This window comes from Pelodiscus sinensis, chromosome 22 (genome assembly GCF_049634645.1).
Source record: "Pelodiscus sinensis isolate JC-2024 chromosome 22, ASM4963464v1, whole genome shotgun sequence".
Lineage (NCBI taxonomy): Eukaryota > Metazoa > Chordata > Testudines > Trionychidae > Pelodiscus > Pelodiscus sinensis.
This window is the reverse complement of record NC_134732.1, coordinates 7967305-7985242: the sequence shown is the minus strand read 5'-3', so window position 1 is coordinate 7985242 and position 17938 is coordinate 7967305. Positions and strand designations below refer to the sequence as shown.

The 17938-nt window shown below is 49.3% G+C and overlaps 1 protein-coding gene across 1 annotated transcript; it reads left to right on the top strand.

Moving 5' to 3' along the window:
* The first annotated feature begins 15418 nt into the window (after window positions 1–15418).
* Window positions 15419–17179, top strand: LOC142819361 (uncharacterized). Its single transcript, XM_075905821.1, has 2 exons — window positions 15419–16311; window positions 16507–17179. Exons 1-2 carry the CDS (start codon window positions 15762–15764, stop codon window positions 17040–17042), a joined length of 1086 nt encoding a protein of 361 aa, XP_075761936.1. The 5' UTR covers window positions 15419–15761; the 3' UTR covers window positions 17043–17179.
* Window positions 17180–17938: the final 759 nt, after the last annotated feature.

The following is a 17938-nucleotide window of genomic DNA, read 5'->3' as shown; positions in this document are numbered from 1 at the left end:
CCAGCATTTCAGGCAACAGCGCCACCCAGAGGGAACAGCCAGCATTTTAGCAACAGCGCCTCCCAGAAGGAACAGCCAGCATTTCAGCAACAGTGCCGCCCAGAGGGAACAGCCAGCATTTCGGTGTTACAGACTCTCAGACATTGGGCTACTGTATATATGATGTATCATAACTTTTTAAACAAACTTTCTATTTGTGGGTAATCTAAGCACTGTGCTCAGAGGTCCAGATACTCTTTTCATAACCTGTGTATTATATACTTTTTTTACAGTTTTTAGCGCAACTAAAATTTTTGAATTCTGTATGCACAAGGCTTGGAGAAGCAGCTGTGAACTAGATGTCATAATGTGCGGGACTGATGGTGAGCCCAAACCAAATCACCAGATTTGCACATCCTGGCACAAATTGGAACCTTCAGTCTATGAGTTGGGCTCAATAATACATGGGGAAGGGGGCGGGTAAGCCATGGCACCAGAGTCAAAGGGGAAATTTGCTGTTTCCCTGAGGTCTTGATCCTTCTAACTCCTGCCATGAGAGCTGAATTTGGCATAATAATTTCAGGCCAGTATTTTTCACAGTGGCCACTCAACTGTCAATGCCTCCATATTTGGTGGCCTAACTTGTGAAACTTTTTGAACTGCAGAAAGTGCCAGGCGCCCACTGCTCCAATGGCCTCCAGTTGATACTCAGTGCCTATGAAAATCAGACCTAGGTTGGGCAGTTCAGTGCATCAGCCATTATTACAAAGGACATCCCTTATTTTTTCATCTAGGAACAAGATCAGGAGTTGCTGAGTGCTGCACAAAGCAGCAAGCAATACCCCTGGCGAATGTGAGTGCTGCTTATTATTGCTATTGCTACTGCTAATGATGATAATAATAATGATGAGACTGAGAGGAAGGGTGGGGTGAGAGTGCTAAGAAAACAGTCCATTTATTTGAAATACGTGTGCTGACAACCCTCGGTCTTACTGACTTCAGTGGGGAGTTGAACTGGGTTTTTAAATGTGGAGGTATTCCAAATCATGGGAGATCAGGCCTTAATATCTCTGAATCTATGCAAACTTTGTCTGCATTTCTAGCTAAGACTAGACATTCTCTCTCCACCCCATCTCTGAGCTGCATTTCTTACCCTTCTCTTCATAAAGGTCTTTTAATGTCTGCATTCTAATCCATCCCCTCCCTTGTTCTGTTATTTTGGTAACCTGTCTCTAGCCACATCAAGAACTCAATCTGTCCCCTTCCCCCACAGACTCCATGTTAATCACAGGTCTGTATCACTAGTGTCCTGACCTTCACCCCAACAGGGTTATCATAATAATCCTCCAAAAACCCATCCCCAGCTGCTGCTGGGCAAGTCCTTCTTTGCTCCATTTTCCTACTCCTCTTCATTGGCCCTGTTTATTATAGAACACAGGAATGAATAATTAAGCAGCCTCCTGTGCCTGTCTCAGACTCACTCCTGGGCCCTGAAAAATCAGGGAAAGCCTTTCATTGAAACACAGTCTTGGAACTAATTTTTCTCCTTCAAATTATTCTCCCTTCCTATAAATTAATTGACACGATAATTTCACATTATTGCTCCAAGCTGAGGAACCTCTCTTCCTCTAATGTGATCAATGCCATCAAGGGCCAGAAATGCCCTTCTGCCACATATATTGGCCAAACTGGACAGTCTCGGTAACAAAGGATTAATGGACACAAATCAGACATCAGGAATGGTAACACACAAACCTGTATTTTATACTCCCTGTATTTAAAAATACCCATTCTTCTACAAAGGAGTTTTACCGCACAATTACAGGGGGAGATTGCTGAACTGCAATTCATTTACAAATTCAGCATTATCAACTTGGGCTTGAATAAATAAATTAATTGGTTAACACCCTACAAAGGCTATTTCCCCTGCCTTTGATATTCACATTCACACACCAAAAGCTATGAATAGGACACATCCTGCCTGACTCAATTAGCATCATTAACACCTGTCCTACAATTGACAGGTAACTGCTTTTGCTGTTATAGATACTCTGGATTCTGTAATTTCCACTTCAACTCATCTGATAAAGTGGATTTTACCTGCAAAAGCTCATGATATATTTGTTAGTCTCTAAGGTGCTATAGGACTGCTCATTGTTCTTCTTGTGCAGTTTATCCTGCCAGGTCTGGTCTGTGGCTGAGGTTTTTTTGATGCCAGAGAGCTTATAGAATCATAGATACTTTGTTTCCTTGACTAGGACAGGAGGTTAAATCTCTATCAGTGACATATTTAGGCATCAATGGACAGAATTTGAGAGAGGGAGATAGAAAGTGTCTTAATTAGACATTTCAGCATCCAGGAATGAATGAAGAGTGGAGCTTTTAATATTCAGAGATCAAAGGATGTTGAGCTATTATAATAATAATGGATTAATTTTTCCATCTAAGGTATGAGTGACTTTTACACCCATATCAGACTTCTGAGTGTCACCGTTCCTCTTTCTGATATTACAACCCCTTTGTTCCTATGAGGTCCTGAGCACATTTTGTATGGTGCTGAGATATCTTTCAACTCCTGCTTACATCAGTGGGTGTTGAGGGACCATGGGACTTCTCAAGATTGGACCATGAAAATTGGTTAAATACAGAGAAGAGCTTCTAGGATGATCAGAGCAGTGGGCAGACCATCTGATGGGAGGAGACTGAAAGTCTGGCTTGTTTAGTTCAGCAAAATGAAGGCTGAGAGGGGATCTTATTGATCTCATTGAATACATCATAGGAGTAGAGGAGAAACACAAGGTAGGGAAACGAGCTATTTAAGCTAAAGGGCAATGTTGGCCCCAGAACAAAGGAGCAGAAACTGGTCACAAATAAATTAAGGTTGGGCATCAGAAGAAAGTTTCTAACCATCAGAGAAATGAGGTTCTGGAAGAGTTTCCCAATTGAAATGGGGGGAGGAGGCAAACAGTCTAGTTTTAAGATGGAACTTGATGAATTCATCAATTAGACTCTACAACAGGTTTGCCTGTGGTTGCAGGGAGCCAGACCGGGTGCCTCAGGAGGTCTCTTCTAGGCCTATGTTCCTATGAATGATGGCAACACCCAAAATAAATGCTTTCTGAGAAAAGGGAGGAGAGGATGCAGCTACCCTTTCTGTGGGTGTCCCCTTAAAATCCTACTATTCTGGATAGACCCAACATCTAGCAGAGGTGAAGGACGGTGTCATGGATAAGCAGTGTGTATGGCTGAGAACATGTATGAGAGAAGTTGAAGAGTAAAGTCTGTTTCCTCCAATTCACTAAGGGTATGTCTACACTACCACCCTAGTTCGAACTAGGGTGGTAATGTAGGCAACCAGAGTTGCAAATGAAGCCCGGGAAATTCAAATCCTGGGCTTCATTTGCAACTCCGGTTGCCTACATTACCACCCTAGTTCGAAGTAGGGTGGTAGTGAAGACATACCCTAAGTTCTCTTTCATTAACACACTCAACAGAGATTCTAAACATTTGATTTTGTCGCTCTGGGTTAAGAAGTATGGCTCTGTCTGAACCTTTCAGTGTCATTCCTTTCATTTGCCATAGAGTGTCACCAGAGAGCAATGTGAGATATTACAACTAACTGTCAGCCTGATAACTAAGGCCACATCTATACTAAACAGAGGATTGACACTGTGGAGGTAGATCTTCTGGTGTTTGATTTAGTGGGTCTAGTAACCCTGCTCCATCCCATCCTCATGGAGGTTAGTGCTGGAATGGCCTCTGAGTGAGCATCCACCTGGAATAAAATTAATTAACTAAATCTCCCATCTGGCTTCATTCTGTGGATCCTATCTCCGGCCCTCTCACTAAGTTGACTTTCCCACAGCCAAAAATGAAGCTCCCTCCTTGCCTTGAAATTGGCAGAAGTTGGCAAACCAATTTCTCTCTACTCTTTCCCTCTCTGCCGTCACTTAAGAAATTGACTCATCTGTGGGCAAGTCTGTGTGACAGGCACATCCATCCATCCCGGGATGCATCCCAGGTGGGATGGGCTGTTTAAAGGGTGCACCAGATTGCAGCTGACACCCACAATTCTGATTTCTCCTTCTCCATATAATCATAATGGGATCTCAGCAATAAAGATGGATTTGTTAATTTCCATCTCTTCTCACTTTCTCCTTTAATCACTGTCAGGCATAAATTAATTTCACCTTAAAGAGCTTTCAGAGAGATTCTGTCATTGTCTAGGGCACTTAAAAGTTGCAAAAGAGGATGATCCTGGAATATTTTCTTCTCAATCTCAGATGTTTATGCAAGGAATGAAGTTTAGCAAATGGGTTTTGCTACATCTCAAGCTGAGCTATCAGGGACTAGTTTTCTGTTCCCCTGACTGCAACCTTTTCTCACACCAGAGTCCATCTTATTGACAGATCAGAGCCTGCCAATTCCCTATCCCATAAGACTTTGAGGTGTTTGTGGTCCCATGGGAGTTGTTGGGCAACTAGAGAAGGCATGAGAAGAAATTCAGTCTTCTCTTCAATCCTGTGCAATTGCTGTGTGGAGGCTATTTGGAACCCTCCTTGGGTTTAGGCCAGCAGCCTTCCATGACTGAAATAATATCCCAAGGGAAATTGTGAATTTTCAATTGCTTGAGTCTTTTAATTGTAGATTGAACAAAATCAGGTCATGCCACCAGGTGAGAGTCCTGTTCCCATCCACAATACCATCTCCTAGTGTTCTCTTTGGGTATGTCTACACTACAGTGTTATTTTGAAATAGCTTATTTCGAAATGACGCGTCTATACACGAAATGCATTTCGAAATTGCACATCCACACTGAGGCATGTCTAGACTACATGCCTCTGTTGGCAGAGGCATTTAGATTAGACACATAGGCAAAGGCAAACGAAGCCACGATTTAAATGATCGCGGCTTCATTTACATTTACATGGCTGCCGTGTTGAGCTGACAAACACGGATGAGGTTTACCGGGGCTGCCGACAAAGGGCTTTGATGTCGACAGGGGAGCGTCCAGACTAGTGCGCTGAGTGGACAAACAGCTGATCAGCTGTTTGTCGGCTCAGCGCGGCAGCCATGTAAATGTAAATGAAGCCGCGATCATTTAAATCGCGGCTTCATTTGCCTTTGCCAAAACAACAAATCTACATGGCTCCGTCGATGGAGCCATGTAGTCTAGACGTACCCTGAGTGGACTCTGAATCGCATTTAAGGCTGGACGGAATCAGTTCCAGCAGGGCTCCAGGTCAGGACCTACTGTGTGGTGCTGCTTCCTGAGGCTATCTGAGGTCTGTGCTTAAAGGGACCCCTCTTCCCCCCCTCCCGGACAGCCGGTTCTCAGGTTTCCCTGCTTGCTTGTCTACCTCGATGAGGGACAGCAAAGCATTTTGTCTCTGCATGCTCTGGTTGCCCTCACTTGGGACACCACAGCACTATGCCACATGGAACCAGAGCTGTCCCTGCCTGCACTTGCTGCATGCTGCCATCCGGGAGGTCCATGGGGGCTGTCAGTATCCAGGAGGCCCTGCGGGAGAGCTTCCACCCTAATGAGCACTAACAGCCTCCCTGGTCTGCCCCACTGGGGGTTTGTGCCTCATTCCTCCCTCACATCCCTCACATCCTTCTTCTTACCCCTCCGCTCACCCCCCTTCCTGATGTCAAATACAATACATGTATTTTCATGAACACAAACTCTTTATTTAACAAAACTGGGGGGGAGGGAAGGAATGAAACTCTGGTGAGACTGGGGAAAGGAGGCAGGAGAGGGGAGAAGAGAGGGTGGAAGAGGGGATGGGGAAACCTGGCAGGAGGGAGCTCAAAGGGGGAAGCAAGGGGAAGAAGTGGGAGGGGAAGCTCAGGGCTCAGGGTTGGGGGTCTCGCCGGACCAACTTAATTTTCATGCAAACTTGCTCCTGGGTTCGCATGTGGCCTTTGGTGGCCAGGCTGGCAGCTATCCTGCCATAGACGGCCGCGTTCCTCTGTCTAGTGCAGAGATCATGGACATTGGGGGCATCCCCCCCAAACCTGAATAAGGTCCATGATCTCTGGGCCTTGGCAGGCTCCTGGGGAGCGGTGGAAGGCTGGCTGCCAGTGACTTGCTTGCTCATGTTTTGGGGCTTCTGGATCAGGGGCTGTGACTGCTGGCTCTGGGCTGGCAGGCTTGGAGCTGGCACAGGCACTGTGGCCAGAGTCTACCCCTTTAAGAGCTCTGGGGAATGGGGGAGGGAGAGAAGTGTTCTTGGTTGAGGTGGCTGGACGCCCCCTATTTCGAAATAAGTGTCTACACAGCACTTACTTTGAAATAGCTATTTCAAATTCAGCATTATTCCTCGTAGAATGAGGTTTATGAAATTCAAAATAAGCGTTCCACTATTCTGAATTTATTTCAAAATAGCAGTTTGGCTGTGTAGATGCTAGGAAAGTGATTTCGAAATAAGGGCTGTTATTTCTAAATAATTTGCGGTGTAGACATACCCTTTGGGTATGTCTACACTGCATGCTTATTTCAAAGTAAGCTATTCCGGAAGAAATACTCCAAAAATTGTTTATTTTGAAATAGCACTTCTGCACTACAGGGAAGCCTCAAAATTAGTCTGAGGCAGGAAGTGCTACCTCGATTTAGAGCCCAGAGGGCTCTAAATAGCTATTTCGGAATAGGTGTTATTCCTTGTGGAATGAGGTTTACAGAAGTTGGAATAAGCTGTCTATTATTAAATTGCTATATAAACACACTTTTTGAGACTTCAGGGAAACTGCCATTCTATAGCTTTGCCAGACTATGGGCAAATTTCCAGATATTAATACAAGGAGTATGCCAATAAAATGCAGCTTATGTGCATGCTCAGTGTATAACTGCTCCTACTAAGAGGTTCCCATTCACACAATCACTGTTCTAGTATGTGCAAACGTGGCTTTATTCAGTTGCAGTGGATGTACTTTTAGTGGGCAAACCTTCTGGTGGGATTTTCAAAAGCACAATGGTATTTGTGCTCCTAAATTCCTTACACCCCTTGTGTCGTGCTTTAAAAAAGAAGGAAGAATAGGGACAAGATGCTGTAGCAGAAGGCTCTTTAAAGAAACTAGTGGGAGTAAATTAATTAAAAAAGACTTCCTCTAAAAAATTGCAATGAATAAATTATAATTCCTGCTATTAAAAATTCAGTGGAGATGAAAATTTGAGAGTGATAATTAGCGAATATCTATATTTCAGAAAAGTGTTCTAAATGAGAATTATCTTTCCATATCTATAGCTTTCATTCTGTTAGCTAATCAGGACACATGTACAGTGACTACCTCTTAAAAATGTGCATTGCATCTCAAAACTGTCAATTATTTTTCATAATTTTTCCCGGGAAATTTTGAAAATAATAATTGGTTTGGGGGTGGGACGGGGATTTTTTGTCTGTTTGTTAATCCCTATGAATTTTTGTAGTTATTCAATGGGAAACCAACCCCCTCACCCATATTCAAAACAACAACTCTTAGGTACATCTTTTCATTTTGGTTTTTTATTTTTCAAAATCCAAGGGCTGTGTCTAGACTGGCCACTTTTTCTGGAAAAGCAGCCGCTTTTCCGGAAAAACTTACCAGCTGTCTACACTGGCCGCTTGAATTTCTGCAAAAGCACTGATGAGCTCATGTAAGATTGTCAGTTTCTTTGCGGAAATACTATGCTGCTTCAGTTCAGGCAAAAGTCTTTTTCCGAAAAACTTTTGCGCAAAAGGGCCAGTGTAGACAGCAGAGATTTGTTTTCCACAAAAAAGCCCCGATCGTGAAAATGGCGCTCGCGGCTTTTTTGCAGAAAAGCGCATCTAGATTGGCCACGGATGCTTTTCTGCAAAAAGTGCTTTTGTGGAAAAGCGTCCTGCCAATCTAGATGTGCTTTTCCGAAAATGCTTTTAATGGAAAACTTGTCCATTAAAAGCATTTCCGGAAAATCATGCCAGTGTAGACGTAGCCAAGAAGTTTTGACCAAAATGAAAATTTATGCAAAAAAAAAAATCATCTTAGTCAAAAAGCAATTTTTCATCCAAAAATGTCTGGCTGAAAATGAATTGATCTGCTCTAAAAATACATCAGTTTTCCCTGAGAGAATTATCTTATGCTAACTACTAATGTGTGATTTTCCTTATCTTTACCATAGAGAAATTTGAGGGAATGCTGAAATGACTGATGTGATCTTATTTACTGAAGGTAATTAGAATGTTTTAGGGCTGTCCACTTCAATACCATAAAAACAGAACTCTCCCTTGTGCCCAACCTTTCCTCCCTCCTTTTTCTTCCAAACCTTTCCTTTTTAAACCCCTCTCCCTCTTCTTTTCCTGTCCCTTTAACATTCCAGCCACCTGACTTGTTAAGCAACTGTCCTCTCTGGATCTCAACTGCCTCTCTGTCCTTGTACTTATGTCATAAGTCCACCCCAGTCTCCTATGAGGCCATCTCCCTGCTCCCAAGGAGTTTGTGCCGTTCCCCAGCTGCATCTCCTTTTAAGTGCTTTGAAACACTGCAGTTTCCAGCCTCCCAGGCAGCCAGTTGGCACCTTTTCAAATGAGCCACTGAATGGCAAATGCACAGATACACTGGGATAAAATGAGCTCCTCTTATTGATTTTCCAAACCAATATGGCACTGATGCTGCCTCTTTGTGCCATTTCCCTCCTCTGCCAGGAGGCATTCTCCCCCCTTCCATCATTTTAATTAGACATTACACCTGACACAAATGCCGAGTTGATTAACCTTAAAGGAGCAGAATAGGTTCTCCAATCGTTAACACGGGGCCCCTGACACATTATAACTCATGCTAACATGTGCTGTTGCACAAACTCACAGCTTCATCGGCTCACTTTCCAAAGCCACAATGCGATGTAATAACATCTACAGAGAGCTTTTTACGAGACTGTCTCCCATAATAATGCCATAAAAGCAAGCTTTAAAAGATGGATTGCTCTGGACTCCGCAGACTTCACTTTTTAATGTTTACATAAACGCCCCTTTTCTGTGGTGGTTTCAAATCACAGGCTTTCCCAAGGTGCCCAGGTCTCAGCCCTGATCAACTTTTTCTTCCCCTGCAAGTGACTCTCAGCTGGAGGTGCAGCCCCTGCAACACACATCTCCTTCTTCCGCTGCTTGTCTGGTGGGAGTAAAGCTGTGCACGAGTCAAGGATAGTCATTCATCACAACCTTAGCTCTCCCATAAGCTCTGAACTTGCAGGAAAAGTTCCTAGTCTCGGAACAATCCATTCAGCATTAATGTTCCCTTTTCATATACCACACTGAAGACCAAAGGAGAATGAACCTGGGAAACTTTTCCTTCACTGAAAGCCAGTAGATGAATTGCTTTCTTGTTTGCATACTTCCTACAGCCAGCCTATGGGATTCATTGCCCAGAGTTGCTTCAAAGGCCAAACATATAACTGGGTTCAAAAAAAAAAAAAAAAAAAAAGAGAGAGAAGTTCACAGAGGATAGGTTCATCAAAGGCTATTAGTCAAAATGGTCAGGGATGCAGCCCCACGCTCCAAGTGTCCCTAAACCTGATGACTTATAGAAGCTGGAACTGGACGATAGGATGGATCACTTGATAAATTGCCCCATTTTGTTTCCTTCTTCTGAAGCATCTGGTTCCCTATGTTGAAGTATACTCTGCCTGAATAAGGACTGTATTACTCAGGGCTACTCAGCACACATCCCAAGGGCCACATGTGGCCCATAGCCCATTTGTTTGCAGCCCATGAGTGGGAGCCAAAACAAAAAAGTATTTCAATATAATGGTCTTCTGTTGATATGTATTTTAGTAGTTAAATTCATGGACTGTCATTGCTCATTAAAAGTGGTGACATATGGGTGGAAATGGGATAAATATTGCATTTTAGTAATATCAGCAGAACTGATTTAAATGGGGCCTATGTGTTGTGTAGTCTTGCCTTAATCTTTGAATTCATGTCCATCAGTGTGAAAGACGCGGTTCGTATATTTGCATAAATATTTGCATGTATATGCAACCACACTTAACTGTGCTATGACTATGAGTATCATTGTGGCCCCCGGGGCTTCCAAAGTTGACTGGCCCTGGTCTAGCTGTAGCTGTAAAGGAAGGTTTGGTCCTTTAAAGTGATGAATGCAAGCACTAATTCTCCCTCATTCACTCGCACATCTGTGGGTGTTGACCCAGTGTAAGGATAAGGCATTTTTCTAAAGCCATTTTGGAAGGCCTAAAGTCTAAGGCCTTCATTTTCAGCCAGATTAAAAGAGCAGCAGCCATTAGCTGAAAAGCAGGAAGTTACATACTTTCATTCTGTCCAAATTGAATTACAATAGTGTCACCTCAGGCTGTTAAGAAGGAGACCCTATCCTAATGGCACCCAATATCATCAGATAAAGAAACAGATCTCAAGATACTTAAAGAAAACTTAGTTTGACAGCATTTCATCTGGAAAGAAACTACTTATCAACAAACTTAAAAAACAGCAAATAGTCTTGCAACAACTTAGAGCAGTGTTTCCCAGTTGGTGCTCCGGGGAGCCCTGGGGTTCCGCGAAGCAAAACTAGGGGTTCCGCGAGGAGCCGGCACTCCCCCGCCCCCTCTGAAAGAGAGAGAGAGCCGGCTAGCCAGCAGAGGCATGGGCGGCGAGTTGTATGGGCTCGTGGTGCCCATGCTCCACCAATATTTGGAGCTGGAGCAGCCCCCCCCCTGCCGTGCATCATCCCACCCCAGCCCAGAGCATCTCTCCCCCAGTGCCATCCCTGGCCCGTCCCTGCCATGTGCAACCTTCACTGAGCTCCCCCTTGCCGGCTGCTGCTGCCCTGCACGGTGTGCTCAAACCGGTGGGCAGAGAGGTGCCTGGGCGTGACGTAACGTCACAGCCCAGGACTTTAAAACTACTGGGCGCTGCGTTGCGCCACACAGCTGAGTTGTGGGTTCGGAGTCCAGGGACGGAGTGCAGACTCCAGCCCCGCAAAGTGGAAGGCAGAAGGTAGGGGAAGGGGAAGGGCTGGGAGAGGAAGGGGCTTGTGCGGAGGGGGAGGGAAGAGAGAGGAAGGCACCAAAGGGACAAGGTAGAGGAGAGACAAATGCCAGGGGGCCAAGTGCAGACAATGAGGAAAAAGGCAGGAGGGGAGGTGTCAGTGGGAGGGGGACAGGGTGATGCTGGGAGGGGAGAGGGTAAGGGCAGTGGGAGCTGGAGGGGGAGGTGCTGGGAGAAGTCTTGAAAGAAGGGGTGGGCATGAGGAAGGCCAGGATGGAGCAAGTCATGTGTGAGGGCACAGAGGGGCATGAGAGGAACGGGGGCAGAGGATGGTGAGGCATCAAGGAAAAAGAGGGCAAATGAGGTAGGGGCAGTGAGGGAAGGGGGAGGCACCAGGAGGGTGCAGGAGTAAGAGAAGATGCAAGTGCCAGGGAATTCTGGGGGTGAAGCAGAAGAGCAGACACCTGCAGGGGAGGGACCAGCACCAGAGGAGAGATGCAGGGCAGGTTTATACTGGGAAATGTTAGAAGAGGGGATGAGGAGGGGTAGCTTACATGATCAGAGGGGAGGAGAGAAGGGCTAGTGGAGGGGAGCAGGTCTCAGGAAGGCTGAGGGCAATGAGAAGGGCAGGAGTCAGGACAGCAGAGGAGGGTGAGGGATTGGAGGGCAGCAGGCACCAGGGGAGCTGATGGAACAAGGGGAGGAGACATGGCAGCAGAGAGAAAAGGTAAAGTTTTAAAAATATTTATTAATTAATAATATTTATTAATGTAGAAAAGCTAAACGTACATAAATCCATGGGTCCAGACTTACTGCATCCGAGCGTTCTGAGGGAGTTGGCAAATGTCATTGTGGAGCCTTTGGCTATTATCTTTGAAAAGTCGTGGAGATCGGGAGAAATCCTGGATGACTGGAAAAAGGCAAATGTAGTGCCCATCTTCAAAAAAGGGAAGAAGGATGATCCAGGGAACTATAGGTCGGTCAGTCTTACCTCGGTTCCTGGAAAAATCATGGAAGGGATCCTTAAGGAATCCATATTGAGGCACTTGGATGAGAGGAAAGTGATTAGGAATAGTCAGCATGGATTCACAAAGGGCAAGTCGTGCCTGACCAATCTGATTAGCTTCTATGATGAGGTAACTGGCTCTGTGGACATGGGGAAGTCAGTGGATGTGATATACCTTGACTTTAGCAAGGCTTTTGATACGGTCTCCCACAATATTCTTGCCAGCAAGTTAAGGGAATGTGGATTGGATGAATGGACGGTAAGATGGATAGAAAGATGGCTAGAAGGCCGGGCCCAGTGGGTAGCGATCAATGGCTCGATGTCAGGATGGCGGTAGGTTTCTAGCGGAGTGCCCCAAGGTTCGGTTCTAGGACCGGTTGTGTTCAATATCTTTATTAATGATCTGGATGAGGGGATGGATTGCACCCTCAGCAAGTTTGTGGATGACACTAAGCTGGGGGAGAGGTAGATACGCTTAAGGGCAGAGATAGGGTCCAGAATGACTTTGACGAATTGGAGGATTGAGCCACAAGAAATCTGATGAGGTTCAACAAGGACAAGTGTAGAGTCCTGCACTTGGGACGGAAGAATCCCAAGCATAGTTACAAGCTGGGGACCAACCGGTTAAGTCATAGTTCTGCAGAAAAGGACCTGGGGCTTACAGTGGATGAGAAGCTAGATATGAGTCAACAGTGTGCCCTTGTAGCCAAGAAGGCTAATGGGATATTAGGTTGCATTAAGAGGAGCATTGCCAGCAGATCCAGAGATGTCATCATTCCCCTTTATTCGGCTTTGGTGAGGCCACATCTGGAGTATTGTGTCCAGTTCTGGGCCCCCCACTACAAAAAGGATGCGGAAGCATTGGAGAGGGTCCAGCGGAGGGCAACCAAAATGATTAGGGGGCTGGAGCATATGACTTATGAGGAGAGGCTGAGGGACTTGGGTCTGTTTAGTCTGCAGAAGCGAAGAGTGAGGGGGGATTTGATAGCAGCCTTCAACTTCCTGAAGGGAGGTTCCAAAGAGGATGGAGAGAGGCTGTTCTCAGTAGTGACAGATGGCAGAACAAGGAACAATGGTCTCAAGTTGTGGTGGGAGAGGTCCAGGTTGGATATTAGGAAAAACTATTTCACTAGGAGGGTGGTGAAGCACTGGAATGGGTTCCCTAGGGAAGTAGTGGAGTCTCCATCCCTAGAGGTGTTTAAGTCTCGGCTTGACAAAGCCCTGGCCGGGTTGATTTAGTTGGAATTGGTCCTGCCTAGAGCAGGGGGCTGGACTTGATGACCTTCTGCGGTCTCTTCCAGTTCTATGATTCTATGATTCTATGAACTTGGGTGCCACAGTGGCACATCTAAACAAGCCACATGAACTCAGTACTTGCAAGCTGTGCTTTTGTACAAGGGCATCTATGGCAGTGTGGACACTCTCTTGCCCAAGAAAGTGTCGATGGCCATTTTAGCCATAGGGATTTCTTGCACAAGAAATTCACGTTGCCTGTCCACACTGGCCTCTTGCACAAGAACAGTTGTGCAAAAGGGCTTATTCCAGAGTGGGAGCATCATAGTTCTTGTGCAAGAAGCCCTGATTTCATACATGAGATCGTCAGTTTACTTGCACAAGAACACGTGGCCAGTGTAGACAGGAAGCAAGTTTTTGCACAAGAGCAGCCACTTTGGCGCAAGATCGTGCCAGTGTAGACACAACCAAGGGGAGGGTGGGAGGGAGGCAGGCGCAGGGAAGCAACGCTGGCTCAGCATGTCTGCATGGTTTGGGGGAAGGTGCACGGAAATTGAGCTCAGCTGGGTTGCAGAGTGGGGAGATCCAGGGAGCTGGGCTGGGCTGCGGGGTGGGAGTGTGTGTGTGGGGAGCTCAGAGTGGCTGCAGGAGGAGGAAGGTGCTGGGAACCGGGGCTAGACTCAAGGGGAGGGAGGGGCAGGGAATCGGCGCTTGGCTCAGCAGTTTTGCGAGGCTTGGGGGAGATGCAGGGAAAGGGGGCTCATCTGTGCTGTGGGGGAGGCATGCAGGGAACCAGTGCAGGGCTCAGCTGGGCTGAGGTGGATGGGGGAGGGCATACGGAACAGACGGGCAGCTCAGCTGGGCTGTGAGGGGCTGCAGAACTGGTGCTGCGTTCCCTTGGATTGTGGGGGATGGTTTTGGTGGAGGTGCAGGGAACCAGCAGGGGTGGGCAGCTCAGTTGGGTTGCAGGGGATAGAGGTGCAAAGAAGCCTAGTGGGGAGGGGGGGAGCCAGGAGCCCTGAAATGACCTCCCCTTGTCCAAAAATCCCTCATCTGGGACCAGTCAGGTCCAGAGGGTGTCAGATCAGGGAGGTTCAACTCCTACCCAAGTCCCCTCCCTGTCCTGGCCCTAGCACCCTGCCTCACACCCCAGGACTCAGCACCACCCTGGCCCTGGCTCCAGCACCCTGCCAGTCACCCTAGTGCCCAGCAGGACCATGTCCTTGACCCCAGCACCCTGCCACCTGAGCCAGCATCCTTCCACCCAGCAGCACCCTCTCCCCAGCCCCAGCACCAACTTTCACTCTGTACCCTGCCCCCACCAGCACATTTGAGATCACATTAGTGAGGCTTGGGGGTTTTTGGTGGGTTTTTTTGCATCTCACTTGTGTGGCCCCAACTGACTCAAAACAGGTTCCTCACCCCTCTCATAAATAAAGACAATGTTAAAACCTTTTGAGTTTGACATAATATTTTATTTCAAAATGAAGCCTGGCCAACAAGCCCCCAGTTGGGTTCAAACCCCCATCTCATTGCAGCATCATAACACTCCTGCACCACCTGGCCCCAAATCTGAGCCTATCATACACTGGAACCCCTGTCCTGAGCCTCTTACATCCCCAAACTCCTGCATCCCACATCCTCAGTCTTCTGCCACAACACTCCTGCATCATCCACACATTACAAACCTGTGTCCTGAGCCCATCATACTCACAGCTTCCATGCCTTGAGTCCCTCACATATCCAGCCCAAACTCCTGCACCCTCACATCCACAAGCCCTGGCTTGCTCAGCATCCCAGCCTTCCACCTGAGCCCAACACTCCCCAGCCTGGAGCCCCCTCCCCAAGCTAACATCCCCTTCTCCTGCTTCCAAATTCCCTCCCAGAGCTTGTACTTCTCATCCCTTCCCACACCCAAATCCCTCGTTCCCACCCCACACCACCTGTCTCAACCTAGCGAGAGTGTATAAGGGCTGGGGATAGCCAGTGATAGAGAGGAGGGGAACAGAGCGGATGAGGCCTCAAGGAAGGGGGGTGGGGGGCCTCAGGGAAGGAATGTGATTTTCATGCATTGGTGGGAATTTTCCCTCTCACCTCCCCCCCCTTTTTTTGTTTGACAAACCTAGGGGTTCCTTGAAATTCTGAAAAGCTGAAAAGGGTTCCTTAGCCAAATAAAATTGGGAAACACTGCCTTAGGGTATGTCTACACTAGAAAGTTAGTTCGAACTAACGGACGTTAGTTCGAACTAACTTTCCTATGCGCTACACTAGCGCTCCGTTAGTTCGAACTTAATTCGAACTAACGGAGCGCTTAGTTCGAACTAGGTAAACCTCATTTTACGAGGACTAACGCCTAGTTCGAACTAGCTAGTTCGAACTAAGGGCTGTGTAGCCCTTTAGTTCGAACTAGTGGGAGGCTAAGGCTTCCCAGGTTTCCCTGGTGGCCACTCTGGCCAACACCAGGGAAACTCTATTGCCCCCCTCCCGGCCCCGGAGCCCTTAAAGGGCCACGGGCTGGCTACTCACTTTGTGCCAGTTGCAAGGCTGCAAGCACCCGTGCCTGCACAGCCTGCACCTGCCACAGGATGAGCCAGCCATCCGAGGGCTCCCAGCCCTCCACTGCTCCCCACGACCAGCCTGGCGGCTCCCAGGAGCCTGCCCGGGGGCGCAAAAGGCGGGCGCCCGCCTGGTCAAGTGCGGAGATCGTGGACCTCATCGAGGTTTGGGGGGAAGCCTCCAATGTCCACGATCTCCGCACTAGCCACCGGAATGCGGCCGTCTATGGACGCATGGCTGCCAGCCTGGCCGCCAGGGGCCACCAGCGCAGCCGGGAGCAGGTGCGCTGCAAGATTAAAGACTTGCGGCAGTCCTACTCCCGGGCCTGCCTGCCAGGGGCTGACCCGGAGGCCTGCCCCCACTTCCATGCCCTGGACCGCCTCCTGGGGGCTCATGCCGTCCCTGCCCCCCGGGACGTGATTGACCCCGGGGCAGAGGGACCGCTCCTGGACACCGAGGAGGAGCAAGAGGGCTCTGAGAGCCAGGAGCCTGCTGCCAGCCTTCCCAGGACCCGGGACCCCCGAGGCACCCCACAGAGCCGCTCGCCTGCATCATCAGAGGCCGGGGAGGCGTCCACCTGTGAGTACCCTCGTGTTCCCCTTATGTGTACGGGGGGCTGGGGCGAGAGGGAGCCCCGGGACCGTGCGCCTGGGCCTTGCCCACCACGGAGCAGCAGCTGGGGATCCTGCAGGGGCCCTGGCCTTGCAGAGGGGAGCTGGGTTTCACACACCTGGGCCCCTGGGGTCATTGACCGCTGGTCTTCTTGCACCACAGCTGCAGCACCGGGGACTGCAGGGCGCACCACACCGCCTGCAGCAGCCGCCCGCGCCCGGGCAAGCAGGACAGCCAGGAACCAGGAGGACTACCAGAGGCGGCATCTCCGGTTCCTGGACCGACAGCTCCGTCTCCAGGACCACTGGGTCCAGGAGGACCTCAGGCTGCGCCAGAGGAGTCTGGAGGCCCTGGAGGAGCAGGGCCGTGCCCTGCGAGGCCACCTCCAGAGCCTGCTAGACCGCTTTCCATTTCCTCCTCCCCCTGCTCCCCCTCTTGCTCCCCCTCTTGCTCCTCCTGCTCCCCCTCTTGCTCCCCCTGCTCCCCCTCTTGCTCCCCCTGCTCCCCCTCTTGCTCCTCCTGCTCCCCCTCTTGCTCCCCCTCTTGCTCCCCCTGCTCCTCCTGCTCCTCCTGCTTCCGCTCCTGCTTCCTCCACACCCCCTGTCCTCTCTGCCCCCCCCTCCACAACCATTCCCCACCGACGCCCCCGGACCCGCAGTGTGGCGAGACGGGAGAGGCACCCAGACTCCCACCCCTGAGCTTTCCTTTCCCTTCCTCCCTTCCCTCCCCTCCCCTTCCAGCTCCCTCGTCCCAGGTTTCCCCCTCCCTTCTCCCACCTTCATTCCTCCCTCCCCCACCCCAGTTCTGTGAAATAAACAGACGTTTTTGTTGGAAAAACAGGTGTCTTTATTTGACAGTAGGTAGGGAGGGGAAAGGGGAAGGGGGGGGTAGGGTGGAAGAAGGCCCCGGTGGGGCATGCAGGGAGAGGTCAGTCCTCCTCCTCCTCCACCTGGAAGCTCTCCCGCAGGGCTTCCCGGATCCGGATGGCCCCCCGCTGGGCTTCCCGGACGGCGGCGGTGCGGGGCTGACCGTAGTGTCCAGCCATGCGGTCAGCCTCAGCCATCCAGGCTGGCAAGAAAGCCTCCCCCTTCCGCTCACACAAATTGTGGAGCACACAACATGCCGCCACCACGGGAGGGATGTTGTGCTCGGCCAGGTCCAGACGGGTGAGGAGGCATCGAAAGCGGGCTTTCAGTCGCCCGAAGGCCCCCTCCACCACGATGCGGGCCCTGCTCAGCCTGTTATTGAAGGCCTGGCGGGAGGGATTGAGGTGTCCCGTGTAGGGCTTCATGAGCCAGGGCTGCAGTGGGTAGGCGGCATCCCCCACCAGGCAGACGGGCATGTCCACGTCCCCGACCCTGATGTGGCGGTCGGGGAAGAAGGTCCCGTCCTGCAGCCGCTGGCACACGGAGGAGTTCCGGTACACCCGGGCGTCGTGTGCTTTGCCGGACCAGCCCACATTTATGTCCGTCAACTGTCCCCGGTGGTCACATACGGCCTGCAGGATGACGGAGAAGTACCCCTTGCGGTTCACGTACCGGGACGCCTGGTGTTCCGGGGCACGGATGGGGATGTGCGTCCCGTCGATGGCCCC

Coding starts and splice junctions, on each gene's coding strand:
- LOC142819361 (XM_075905821.1), top strand. CDS start 15,762: ATGAGCCAGCCATCCGAGGGCTCCCAGCCCTCCACTGCTCCCCACGAC. Junction 16,312..16,506: donor GGCCGGGGAGGCGTCCACCT/GTGAGTACCCTC, acceptor CTTGCACCACAG/CTGCAGCACCGGGGACTGCA.